At 44.0% G+C, this 13792-nt stretch overlaps 1 protein-coding gene across 2 annotated transcripts in view; it reads left to right on the plus strand.

Annotated features, from left to right (window-relative positions):
• si:dkey-157g16.6 (uncharacterized protein LOC561837 homolog) overlaps positions 1-12226 on the plus strand; it is a 19993-nt gene extending 7767 nt beyond the window's left edge. For both annotated transcript variants that reach the window (XM_035656934.1, XM_035656933.1), the window contains one exon: positions 7607-12226. In XM_035656934.1, the coding sequence (XP_035512827.1) occupies positions 7607-9648 (2042 nt within the window). In that variant the 3' untranslated portion in view covers positions 9649-12226. The remainder of the gene's footprint in view (positions 1-7606) is intronic.
• Positions 12227-13792: the final 1566 nt, after the last annotated feature.

Raw genomic sequence — 13792 nt, forward strand, 5'->3', positions numbered from 1 at the left:
GTGTGTGTGTGTATGTTTGCATGCGTCTCTTTCCACAAGAAAAGAAGGTTAGGGACCCAGGGCCCTGTGAGTCCACAGGCCTTGTGCTCTGTCTCTCTGAGGGTTCATCAGCTCATTAAGGAGACCTCCGCTCCCGTTAAGGGCCCAATTAAGAAGCAAGGTGGTGAGGCTCATTTGGATGGCAACACTTCACTGAATTCCTGAGGCAGCAGAATTCAGGGCTTGACAATGAGACACAACGTCTTTCACACCAGCACAGCTAATTAGTAAATGACTACGCTTGAGAAATAACATACTTTAATCGTTATGCCATTAGGTGTTTGTAGTGCAGTGATGTTTGTAGTGCAGTGATCACAAAATGCACCACCATAGAGGGACGTGTGGCTGTTGAACATACTGAGCTTTCTCTAATGTGTGTGTGTACTAACAGAAAACAAATCCCAGAGCTATCCATGTGCTGAGAGTATAAGCTGGGAGCACAGAGGGGCCAGGGGATTTGGGAAGAAATGAGGGAATGCAACATGCTTACTGGGAACGGGTGGAATATGAGAAACGGGGAAAGAAGGAGATTGCAAGAAAAAGATAGAGCTGAAGAGGGGGAGATAGAGCAGAGATTGGGTGAGTGAGACAGATGGAAGGGGTGATTGGTCATCACAGAGCCTTAGGACAGCTGTTCTTTGATATATTAGTGGACACAATGACCTAAAGCCAGCCTGCAGTCACAGAAAATAGGGACCCTGTTTTTCTTGAAGGGGAGGGGTGGGTGGACGGGGTTCTGCCATTTGTGGACGAGCGTTAGCAGGCACGGGGGATGGGGGAGTTGTTTCTAAAATTACGAGCATGAAGTGACGCATCCAGCAATTATTCCGGAGGCTTTCTAGTTTTGGAGAGTGCTGAGGAAAGGGCTGTAAAATGAGCATGCTCTCAGATGGGAATTTGCTTTTTGCTGCACTATCATTAGCAATTCTAAACTCGTTTGTCAATTAATCAATGTTTTAACAAATGCCATCAAGTAGCTTGACTACTGCACAGCTCCATCCACTCTGCAAAACAATAACTTTTATGACACTGAATATTCGTTCAGTGCTAATGAATTGGGTTTTTACCACATTGAAGCTTGTTTTATTCTGTTTATCAACTGGTTTTGAACAATAATTGTCATTTATTGTAACATTTTATTGTATTTTATTACAGACAAGGGCGATATGACTTCATTATTCTGTTTTCTGCATATCTTCAAAATACTCAGTACAAGACTGTCATGTTGTCCTTCTCTTTTAATAAAACCGTATTAGCTGCACACGCTGACAAAAACTGGTTTAAAACATCCCCAAAGGTGGATAAAACAAAAAATAGTGTCAAATAATAGTAGTCAAACTGTCACTCTGATACATGGAGCACAGAAAGGTCTTTCCACAGTAAGACAGAGAGAGAGACACGCACAGAGGACATCCCTCAATGCCACTGCAGGAGATGGGCTCCTTCCTCCTGGGACTAGACTGGTGAGGCGTGTTTGAAAAGAGCTGCGTCTGCTCGTGCTCTGGGCAGCAGGTGTGAAAACTCCCCACCAGAGCTCCCGCACTCTTCTGTTATTACATCTTTTTAGGGCCGTGAAAGAGGGAGCAGATGAGCCAGAGGGAGTGAGAGGCAGAGTGGGAGTGTGGGATTGTGTTTCTTTTGATTGATTGCAGCCCCGTGACTAACGCATAGATTTATAATAATTTTCCTTAGCAATGCCCAATTATGCCTGTCTGATAAATTACGATCTCTGTTGTTTGGTGCGCCGTTTTTCTCTTCTCTTTGTCTTAAGACAGTTTGGAAAGGGTCTTAAGGGTTGACCTTGCACTTCCTTCAACAGTTTTTTGACAATACCCCACATACCATTTTAAAATGTTCTTGTTACTCAGTCTACCATATCGACAATTTAATTTAATTTAAGTTATATTGTGAAACCACATCAAAATTAAAACATTGAATGCTGCCTGTGTTATAAAAATATCCAATTTCTGAGTTAAAATAAATATACAGGCATGGGGTGCTTTAATAAGACAGGGGGCACAGTTGCAAGTGTCTGTGAAAGAAGTGATTTGGCATGCAGGTGAGAGTGCACTTTTCCAACAAACTCTCTTGCACACTCATTGCTGGTGTGTCATTGGTTAAGCTACTTAGGCTACCATGCCTGAGGTTGCTGACCCCTGTGATAATATAGTATATTAGTGGAGTATCGTAAAACATACCATTATCTACAATATAAGTGAGGAATTCATCATCATTTTTCATTATGTGGGTACAAACAAGAGCTGATAAAATGTGTATTTTATTCCAAAGAGAGAGAACATCCAGAGACAATTTTCCTCTGTCTCCACCTGCCATGCTGTGAAATGTGGCCGGCCTCTCAGATTGGTGTTTTTATGACAGACCAGGTAGTATGCAGCGGCAGGACGGCCACAGCCTAGTGAGAATGTCCTGCTTGATATTAGTGTCATAAATCACAGTGAACTTGAGAACAGAGGACTTAAAGGGCTTCAAGACTGAACGACAAATCAAGATAACAAACTCTGATAAATAACAGATCCTGAGTGCAAAGGCTTCTCCCTTTGCACTCTAAACACAGTTCTTGAAGGTTAAAAGCAGTTTATTGAATGTGTTTGCCTAAAATGCACAGAAGTGTTTAAAGATTCCCGAAGAAAGACATAATTTCTTTTACATATTTATGTCCAGCAAGCAGGAGTTTCATCCAGTAACTCATTGATCAGCTTGTGTTTGCTGAATACATAACAACTGATTCAGACACCAGAGCTTCAAGTTTGTGATTTATCAGCACAAATAATAGTGTCTGTCACACTCTGCCCTACGCTCCGCTTTCTCCGTCATTCCTCTCGGCTGTGTGCCTTTTATTGTAACTGCATTCATTTCAGGCTTTTCTCTTTAAAGTGTCTGTTTCTTAGATGTCGTCTAAATTGAATCCCTGACGTACAGCCACAACAGCCGGAGCAGCATTCTCAAAACAATTTGACACTCTCTGTAACATTTTTTAAAAATATTAAAATAATTTTTAAGTTTTGGCATTAAGTGAATTTACAACCCAGAGTTGTTTTCAAAATATTTTACCTCCTTGTTGAACAGACAGAATCCCTCTTTTACTGGGCCAGCAGATTCATTTGGAGCAGAAAGAGCCATCTGGCTGCACAATTTCTCCTCTTTCTTGGTGTAGTATATTTTGTAATTGTGAAGCTAAGCAACCACGTACAGGTCTGTATCATGGTAGCTCTTGTTATTAAAAGTTATGTAAGAAATTAGGAACGGAAGATCACATTTATAGATCTATGTACATACACATTGCACTCTGTGTGGAGGTGTATGATGGAGTGGAGGTGTTAGTAGTTTTCTCTGCTTTGTGGGTGGGGGAAGAGCTGAGCTCTCAATAGAGCCCTGATTAGATTGATCCACAGTGCTCTTGTTTACAAGCGGCCTCTTCACAATCGGCACAGTTTAATAGCATGCTGTCCCAGAAGGGTTGTTGCATCCGTGTCCGTTTTGTTCCTCGGGGCAGGGAAAACAAAAGTGCCGGGAAGGGAGAAGGGGAAAGCAACCTCAGGGGAACTGTGAAACGGCACTGGAGCTCTCTACCTCCGGGCTTCTTGCCAAGATAACGTTTCATCTCACCCACTGATACTTCTTTTATAGGAAACCACAACACAGTCTAGAGTACTACCAGTCTTTATAGGCCAAGAGCTACTCCGGTTTCACCTAGTCAACATGAGAGTCAGTGACTTTGTAGATGGCAGAAATCACAAATGAACCTAACACACTCCCACTGAGCTGTAAGTGGTCTAATTTTAATATTAGGGCCTCCTCAAAGTAAAGCTTGTTTCTGCTGAAGAGAGCTGTGCCACTGTCTTCATCACGTACTCCTACAATAGGATGCAGCTCACACAGGTCCCTCAATAAATCCCAGGCTGACACAAAAGCTGTCAGTGGACTGCTGCTGAATAGATTAATAAGATTTCCATAATTAGACAGGCCCCTGACAATAGGATCCTTCAGGCTTTGTCTCAGGGCCAACTGGTTTGTCCGAGCTGCGCACGTCTGCTGGACGGTCGTCCGCCACAATGGCCGCACAGACAGTAAGGCGGTCAGCAGAACATCTGTCTCTCCTGGGGCCAAGATCACACAGACACACACAGTGGGAAGTTTCATGTGCATACACACGGATCTTATCAACCTCCTTGCAGCCACGTAAGGCCATCAGTCAATAGAAAATCAGTCTCATCACATAATTGTGTATACTTAACTTGGTCACAACTGATAACCATAAATTCAACAGCTCAGCTGATAAATATATTAAATAATTTCCATCTTCTGATTGGATCACAGAGCAACTTTACTTATATTGACAACAGCAACAAAAGCTTCCAAAATAATTGAATGACAATAGGATTCCCATTTTCAAACATACTAATGTCCTTGTCCAGTCTTAATAAATGTTTTTTTTTTAAGAGTTTTTTTTTCCATAATCCTCTAATGTGAGTAAGATGAAAGTAGATGCGGATGCAGCAGGAAGGGAAAATGTCACAGCATTGGAGCTGGAAAATGTATCATGATACAAGTACAAAAATGATTTCCTGATTCTGGATTATAGCAATGTGTTGTCTTATATGTATGTTTTATAGGATAAATACAATCTAGCATTGTATCACAACATATATAAGTTTATCTAATGATTGCAGTACTACCCGCACTATGTGCACATTGTCCTGATTCCCTACTTCTAATCTTAGCTTTCTTTCCACCCCTCCAGTGAATTAATCTACACGATGGCTCTGATTTAAGCAGAAGTGTAGATTAGAGCTTGCTCTGCTCATTGTGAAGTGGTACTGCTCTAAAAACCACAATCCAGCAGAAGATCTAATTACATGGAAACGGCTAAACTGCACTGCAACCCTGCTGTGTTTATCTGAGGTGAATGGCAGCCTATCACTCATCTAGCTCACTATGTGCATACAGCAAAAATTATATAGAGTATAGTAGAGTATAATACACTTTTTTAAAAAGACTTATAGAAAGTAATTACTCTCAGATTTAACAGTAAATTGGTTCTTTAGATATGGGCAGCTGGTCATTACATTGGGGTAGTGTGAGAGAAGTCCATTCTGTATTGGTGCTACTCTAATGATGGAGTGGACAGCAGTTAGCCCGCCTCACTGAGTCCTCTAATGTCCGCTCCAGTCCGCTTAGAGAGGACGAAGTGCCTGCTGTCCACTCTTTTCCCTCCCTCCATCCCTCCCTCTCCATCCCTCCCTCCCCACTGCAGGTTTTATGAGCTCCCCTGGGCTCTCATCCATCTCTGTCACACACAGGCCCCATTATTGGGGCTGCTCACAAACTGGTTGGGCTGCAGATGGGAAGGGCCTGCAGGACATATATGGTTTCTGCAGCCTGGACAAAGACCTGCAAGTCAGACCACAAAAATATGTAGTCATCAGGGTGTGGACAAGACAATGTCTTCAGCATGTTTGTAAAAAAATACAAGTGAATAGAGTGTGAGAATGTTCCTTTTACATCCCGCTGTGGTGGGTGTGTTGGTTGACTGAAGCTTAGGGAAGTACTTGAACTGGTTTGGCCATTGGAAACTTAAGGCAGTGGATTTGAATATGAAGGACATGATAATCCAATGGCCATCTGGTCTGCTGGTCTCATCTGACTGAATAAATAACGGACGTAATCTGAAAACACACATGGGGAGGTTTGCAAAGCGGGTAAAGAAAGAGGCCAAAGTTTAGGAGTGAGCGGGAGTGCAGCAGCAGAATCACAGGCTCTGGATATTGAGATTTGATTTAAATGGCAATAAGAAGCCTGGCTCCACACACACAGACATCCATGAATAATGAATCATTAGGCGTCCACTGAAGGAAAAGGAAGAGAGGCCAGTAATAATGGCTTTTGCCATATTCCTTTTCACCTCTCTGTTTCTGTAGGTGAGTACTCCTCACCTCAGGGTAAATCGTGACAGTTCAATAATGCCAAGCTATGTGTGGAATGTCAGCTGATGCCTCAGCAAGAGGTAGCGCTAGTCTTCACGAAATAGACGATTCTATAACAATTGTATCGTGATATATTTGGTTAATACACACATAAACACATACACTTAAATCTGAAAATTCACAGTCGATCATACAGACACAAATAAATGGCCCTGAGAGAGTAAACAATAGCATGCAAACACTGAACATTAGTAAATGCATTATATATTTGGGCAAAGGAGTTGTTAGACTGCCAAATACGATACGAAGCCTGCAGAATATTTTACTGGAAAATAAGGCCTTGAGGCACGAGGGGACCTGGAGGGAAAACAATTCATGGGACAAAATGTCTTTTTTCCACTGCCCTCTCTCCTGTTAGCTCGGCGATGTGCTCGGTGCGTAGCAGCCATGATCAATCAGACCTCGGCCAGTGCTGAAGTCAGCCAGAGGAACAGACATTCCACTTTCCCAATGTTCCATGGGAGACTGTGCTGATGAATAGCACACTATGCTGCAATTCCAAACCCAACCCCCCTCTCTCTTTCTTTCTTTCTTTCTTTTTCACTCTCTCCACGCCACTGTCCACACACACACACACACACACACACACCCTCCTTTCCCTCTCCCTCCCTTCCCTCCCTCTGTCCAGCCGGCCACTGGGCCTTTGGAGCTCTGGTGTACTGTGGGTGGGTGTATTGGTGGGTGGTAGGTGGGGGTGCAGGGCGGAGAGAGCAGGCATTCAGAGCAACATGCGCAGGGAGATAACAATAGCTCCTCTGGGAGACCTGCAGATGTTAGCAGTACAGGGAATAGGAGTGGGATCTTATCGCAACAATATAAGCTGGGAAACTACAAAACAACACATGCAACCTACCGATCTGCTTTCACTAGCTTTCTTTCTGCAGCTTTCTCTTTCTTCCACCACCTCCCTTTTACCTTCCTCTCCCTCTCTGAGAAATGTGAGCCCCTTCTGCTGATGGTAACACTGAAAAAGATTCCTTTCCAAACAGAAGAAAGGCAATTTCTAATCATAGGTTGCTTAGAAGAGGGGGGGGGGGATTTGGGCCATGTCTCACTGTGTAACTTTGTACTGTCTAGTCTGCTAATCTACATCAAAATTAATCTATTGTATTGTTATTTTTGGAAACAGACACACTTCAAGTGTATAATTGCATAATAAATATAAAAAATGCCCTGCTATTCTTTTTTAATAAGATTTTCTTTGTATACTGAGTCTCCGCAGTGTCTCAGCTCAAGATGAATAGTGTATCAGTGACAGAACCATTTCACTTTAACAAGTGTAAAGCAAAGTGACATAACTTTTTTATATATTGGCGATCTTGGAACCTCAGATGTGGTTTGCATTGATAGATGGAAGATGGAAGAAGAACAATTCTCTATTTTCCAGCCACAGGAAAGGAATCAATTGATAAAGATGCTACATGGACCCAAATGGATTCATATCATGACCACAAAGCAGTGCAGTTCTTATAATAATATAATCAGTCCTACACTCCTTTTTCTGACATAATTGTATGTAGAGTAACCTTATGACCTTCTTTCCCTGTGTTTTTATTTTTTAGGCCTGTTAAAGATGCACTGGAACCCAGAGCATGCCCAGCCTCTCAGCCAGTGGCCTGAGCAGCACCTGGACGTCTCCTCCACCACCTCCTCTCCTGCCCACAAGTCAGAATTCTACGCTGGCCGCGGCCGCAGCTCCAGCAACTACGCCTGGGCCAACGACGACATCTCTGCTCTCACAGCCTCCAACCTGCTGAAGCGCTATGCTGAGAAGTATGCTGGTGTGCTGGACTCACCATATGACCGGCCACCTACTGTGGGCTCCTACCCAGAACCAGGGGCGTTTGGGGGCCTCAGCGTCCCAAAGACTGAGCTGGAGCCCTGGCCAATGTCGCACAGCACTGATGCCTCCTATTCCCTGGTGCCTCCTGGAGGCCATGACAGCCTCTCAGGTTCCAAGGCTGTAGCCACATCTGCAGGCCCTCCAGGGGTTGGTAGTGTGTCGGTGGTGAACAGTAACCTCTCAGACTCTGGTTACAGTGGCAGCAGCTCCTGCAGTGGCTCCAGCGAGTACCCATCGAGCTACAATGGCACCTATCTTTCCTCAGGGTACTGTCCCCAAACCAGTGCAGCACTTCCCCCTGCCTCTCTCCACACTCTTCAATCCACCCCCACTCTGGTGGCCAGCTATAGCCCTACCACACCTGTCTATAACTACCCCCCAAGCACATACCCTCCCCAGAACAGCCTTGGCCCCACCTACAGCCACCCCTCTGCAACTTACCTGCCCTCAGGTCTACCAGCCCCTACTCCTGTTCCCTCGAGGCCCACAGTGGTAGGAGGCAGCTATAGTTACCAGAGCACCAACCTTGGGACATCTGAGTCTGGAGGGACATTAAAACGAAAAGCATTCGAAATGAGTGTAGAAGAGGATGAGAGCGGGGATGGGTCTCGTTACAGGAAATATAGCTATGACTCCTTAAAGGCTGGGGGAAACTCACCCTACAGTGTGAATGACAAAACAGAGTGCCGGGGAAATGGCTTTAGCAGTTCAGGCAGCACAGACCCTCAAACCTTCAAGCCCAGCAAGCCCTCCTCCCAGCCCCTGGTGTCTCCTCAGTATGGGGCAGCAGGGGAGTACAGCCCTCCAGCAGGCATGACAGGGGAGAATGGTGTGGCGGAGCAGGGCTTCATCCAACAGCAGCAGCATCGCTCCCAGGCCCACAAGCGCTCTCCATTGTGTGCCCCGACTGAAATTATGAAGAGCCCAGACCCCCGACTGTTGGACCTTGTCAGTGGGGAGTTACTGGACTGCAGCCCGGCGCTGGGCTGGGGTGAGCTGGCTGGGCTCACCCATGTCAAGACTGCCCTGGAAGAGGACCTTCTGTGGCCTGTGTTGAGGCCCAGTCCAGTGGTGCGGCCCCCAAGAACCGTCCTGCTGTTTGGACCCCGGGGAGGGGGTAAGACGACGTTGACTCGTTCTTTGGCTTCACAGCTTGGGGCTTCCTTCTATCGGCTGAGTGGAGCCATGCTGGCCTCTAAAGGGAAGGCTGAGGCAGAGCACATTCTGGGGTGTCTTTTGCAAGTAGCAGGGGCACGGCAGCCCTCCGTGGTGCTGCTTAGCCAGGTGGAGGCCATGGAAGAGGAGGGGCTGAGGCAGACACTGCTGACCACCCTGGAGAAAGCCCAGGTGGGGACCCCAGGTCTGGTGATCCTTGTATGTGCCACTGGCAGACCAGATCTGCTGCAAGATGCAGTTCATCGGAGCTTTGCCAAGCGGTATCACGTTGGCCTGCCAGATGTGGGTATGCGCAGGCAGGTGCTGCTGCAGACCCTGTCGCCCCAAGGCTGCAGCCTGAGTGAGAGGGAGCTGAGCGCCGTGCTGCAGCGCACAGAGGGCTTTTCAGTGTGGGAGCTGCTTCAGCTCAGCCAGCAGGCACTCTCCTCAGCATCCTCCCCCACTGGGGCCATGCATGGCCACCCCACATCCTCCAAACCCCCAGCCTTCACAGACTTTGAGAATGCCTTCTGCAAGGTGCGCCCACACACCACCACAAAAGAACTGGACACTTGTATAGAGTGGAGCAAGATGTATAACCACTGAGAAAGCAGCCAGTCACTGTACTCGGACTGCATTACGACCCTGTCTCTGCTTTGACATGGCAAGCCTTGGGAATGTTTTGTTGTTGTTTTGTATTTACAGATTATGCAGCCAAAAGAGCCAGAGAAGCTCAACAATACGGGAGAGCTGACAAAGTTGTTTTACTGGCAGAAGCATGCCATGGTGTGCTGTTTTTGTTTCCGTATGAATATCCGCAATATTTTATTTTTCCCAAAGAAAAGAAAGATAAATAGGCCTTGTTGAGTGGGGTAGTGTATTAGTCTTTTGGCCAATGGGAAAATCAGATTATATACTATTTGGATACTCTCAGAGATCCTGATTAGCCTTGGTCCAGGACAAAATCAATTATTTGTTGCTAGGTGACGTGGTCCAAGATTATGGATAATCAGGGTTTGGAAAATCCCCCCTTTGACTGCTACTCTCAGGATCCTATTTATTGCCAGTCCACTTCCATGTTATCCTAATGTTGATTTAGTCACTGGATTGTCACTAATTATTCAGTACGAAGGGCTTGGGATCAGCAACATTTCACCAAACAACAGTTTTTGACCAAAAACACGTCAAACCAAATGCTAGAAGAAGACTGCTCCTCAAAATCACAGTTAAAGAATCCTTCTCGAAAGCTTCTCACCAAATTAAAACAGTCCTTATTGTTCCAAAAAGAAAGAAAATCAGATGATCTTTTATTAAATCCAGACATGCAGCTGTCCTTCCCAAGAGTTAAGTTGCAGTTACACTATGTTTGGTTGTAGAAATACTTCACATGTATTTTAGATTTAAGTCACCAATAGTATTATAATCACACTTAAAATGGTACAATTCACGGACAACTTATTATTTTATTATTTTTTGGGTTGTTGTCCTTAACTTCCACATACATTTGTTCTCAACCTCACATTCCTCATTGTCTGCAGTTTTCCTGAGAATCCCACCTAACAGAACAAAACGTACCCACCTGCACACCCAGCTTCTCTGTTTTCTATTTCACTTACTCCTTTTGTTTTCTTAGTATGTAGTCTTGTTTGAAATGCTCAGGAAGAATTTCTTTACCTCAGAAATATGAAATTAAAGAATGTATGTAATCTTAGGGTCTTAGTAGAGAGTGGCGCGGAGTGTGATAAAGGAGCGAGGAGAAACCTGACAGTCTTGTAACACCCACTACAGCTGGGCTTTTACCTCGGGAGAGAAACTTGAATATGCTACAAAGAGTAACATTGAATGTAATTCAGGTATTTCAAAGGATATTTGATGCCATAAATCCATGTATTATTATATATGAATATATAAATACGTTTTCTTTTCTGTTCTTTTACCCTTTATTTTTATTGTAGTTTATGGTGGAGTGATGATTGTCTTCAAGAAATGCTATGTAGAATACAGAAAATATTCCTTTTTTTGTTGGACAAACTGTTTGCAAATATCCGTGTTATTTAGTGTTTACATATTCTGTATATGCATGTCTGCAAAATGTCATTTAAAAATGTAAATATAATGCACACAATCATACAGAGCACAAAATACCTTCCAAAACTACCACAAACAAAAACACAGATCAAATAAAAAAAACCAATTAAAGTCGTTATATGTAGCTTTCAGCAAATCCCAAAGTCTAAAAATTTGCAGTTAATGTGTACATATTGTGGATGAACCCAACATGTAGACAATCCAGAAAATAAATGTCTCCTTTTTCCACCAGTCCTATAGTTCTGTTTTAAGAAGCTGGAAAAACCCGGTCACTGGACCGCAGGTACAGAGGTCGTACGTATTAGACTGTTGCCATGGTCCTGAAGAGGTACACACAGGATGATGTAATATTTCCTACCGCCCATTCCTCCCTCTGTCTCCCCCTCCCTCCGTCCCTCATCATTATTTTTCTCTTTTTCTCTCTCCCTAGTGCAATCTCATTAGATTGGCTTGCCCCCTGGCCACGAGCGCCAGTGGCCATGTGGCGTTGTATCCTCTCCCCAACCCCAGCCCCCCCTCGCCCTTCCCTTATACCGATTCCTCTGGAGTGGAAGTGGTCTGATTGATGTCCAGCAACTCTATATCACAGTGCAGCCGTCCCTCTCCAGCTGGTGGCTTCAGTCATGCCATACAGCCAGATCAATCAGAGTGACCCCCACTGTGCATACTGATCACTGTCTCAGAAACTGAAAACACATTTATAAATTACAGAACAACCGCTGCCTCGAGCGGCACGGTCCAGATAATGCTAGCGATTATTCACAGGTAATTACAGAAATGAATAAATAGCTACAACATTTTGATTTGCTCTTCCCACTGCTCCCAAAAGTTTGTCCAACAAAACAAGCTTTTATTTTTTACATGTTTTGATCTGTTATTGCGGTAACTTTGTTCTTGGTTATTGTACATTTTCTGTAACCATTTCTACCTCATTTTTGCGGCATATTGTACATGAAAGTATTTATTTCATGTCTTTTTTGATGTCTGTTTTAAAAATGATTATAATGTTCTTGAACTGTAATGGTCTACCTCAGAAAAGACTGTATTTTAAGAGAAGAGTATCACACAATATTAAACAGAATTTGTCAATATTGCACTGCGGGTTATTTCTTTGTTTTTCTCTCTGAATTCAGCGGTCAAGGGACTGCAATTGACCAGAGTGCAGAAATGACATGATGGTGGTGCTTACCTTGTGTCTTTGTATCCGTAGCCTGGCTTGACCCCACTGTTAAGGTCAGCACAGTTACTTAAACTGATTGCTAATTCATTTAACGTTTAAACACACAAGACTACATCACTAGGTTTTGGGCTTTTTTTCCAACATCAGCTCGAATTAACTGCACACAGTAGCCTGCATAAACGGCGAGTTGAGGCAGTATGAAAGAAAGAAAACAGGTACATAGTGGGTTCACGTGAAGGTGTGCTGTTGTTAGATAAGCATTTTTGCAGTTGTTGAGGCCATGTGTCGTGAGGGTGTATCTGTGTGGGGGGAAAGATTAGGAAAAAGGGAAGCGTGTGTGTGTGTTAAAGATAAAAACAGACAGAGAGCTGTACGTGTTTTGTGTGTCTACTTGCACATAAGTTTGTCGGCCTGCGTGTGCATGTGTTTCAGCATCCAGAACAGCAACAGAAGCAGAGCTAGCACACCCCTGAGGCTTCAGGCCCCAGCACCAGAGCACAGAGGTCCTTCATATCTGTCACTGTCTGTAAACAACAGCTCGTCCCAGCGGCCTGCCCTCTGCTATTTCTGGCCTTTCCTGACATCTTTCAAAGACTCAAAACTAACTGAGAGAAGAAGTAAATCTGAGCAACTCCGTACAAAGAAGTGAAAGTTCAATCGAAGCCTGAAACAGGATCTATTGCTCCCCAGTTATGGATAGTGGTGTCAATGCTGAGTTTGAAACATCTGTGACTGAATCCCAGTAGAACAGTGGTGCTGGTGGTGTTGATGACAGAGTAATTAATTGTCTAATAATGATGCATAGCTCTGTTATAAGCACAACCTTGTGCAGCGGCTGCCCTTCATCCTCTGATGAAGGATAATCGTTCCTGCAGCTGTTTAAAAAATATTTCCTATCTTTTTCCGTCACAAACTCAATATCATAATCCACAAAACAACATAACCTTGCTGAGGAAGAATGGACCACGTGGAAATGTGACATTGGTATATGAGGCTTATTTATATCTTACACTAATTTCAGACTAGAGGTATGACAAAAGATGTAGTTTTGGTTAATCTGTGTAGACATATATGTTTTTGTGCTGGCAACAGCCACAAATAAAGTGTACAGGTGTTCATACTGTGATAATATTGCTGTAAGGGGATTGGTGATAATGTGGCTCCAGGCTTCTTTCTACATACACTTACATAGTCTGACTTCATGTGAGTCACTTTCCATCTAGTCCAAACGGCTGAAAACCAGTTTGTCCTTTTTGTCCTGAGTGATTCCTGTCCTCCAGGAAGTCAATCATTTTCTTCTCCCGGCTGATTGGAGGTAATTAGGCGAGCAGAGTTTGTAATTGGATAATAAAAGATGTTAATGAGCTGCTGTCCTATTTACTCATACTTAGGCAGTGAATAGCAGGACTCAGCTCTTCTATACTTTCCTCACCAAGGTAATAAAAAATGGTATTGAGAGTCAGTTTATAGATATACATGCCA

The sequence above is a fragment of the Morone saxatilis genome, unplaced genomic scaffold (genome assembly GCF_004916995.1).
Source record: "Morone saxatilis isolate NCDOM2014 unplaced genomic scaffold, NCSU_SB_2.0 Contig15, whole genome shotgun sequence".
NCBI lineage: Eukaryota > Metazoa > Chordata > Actinopteri > Moronidae > Morone > Morone saxatilis.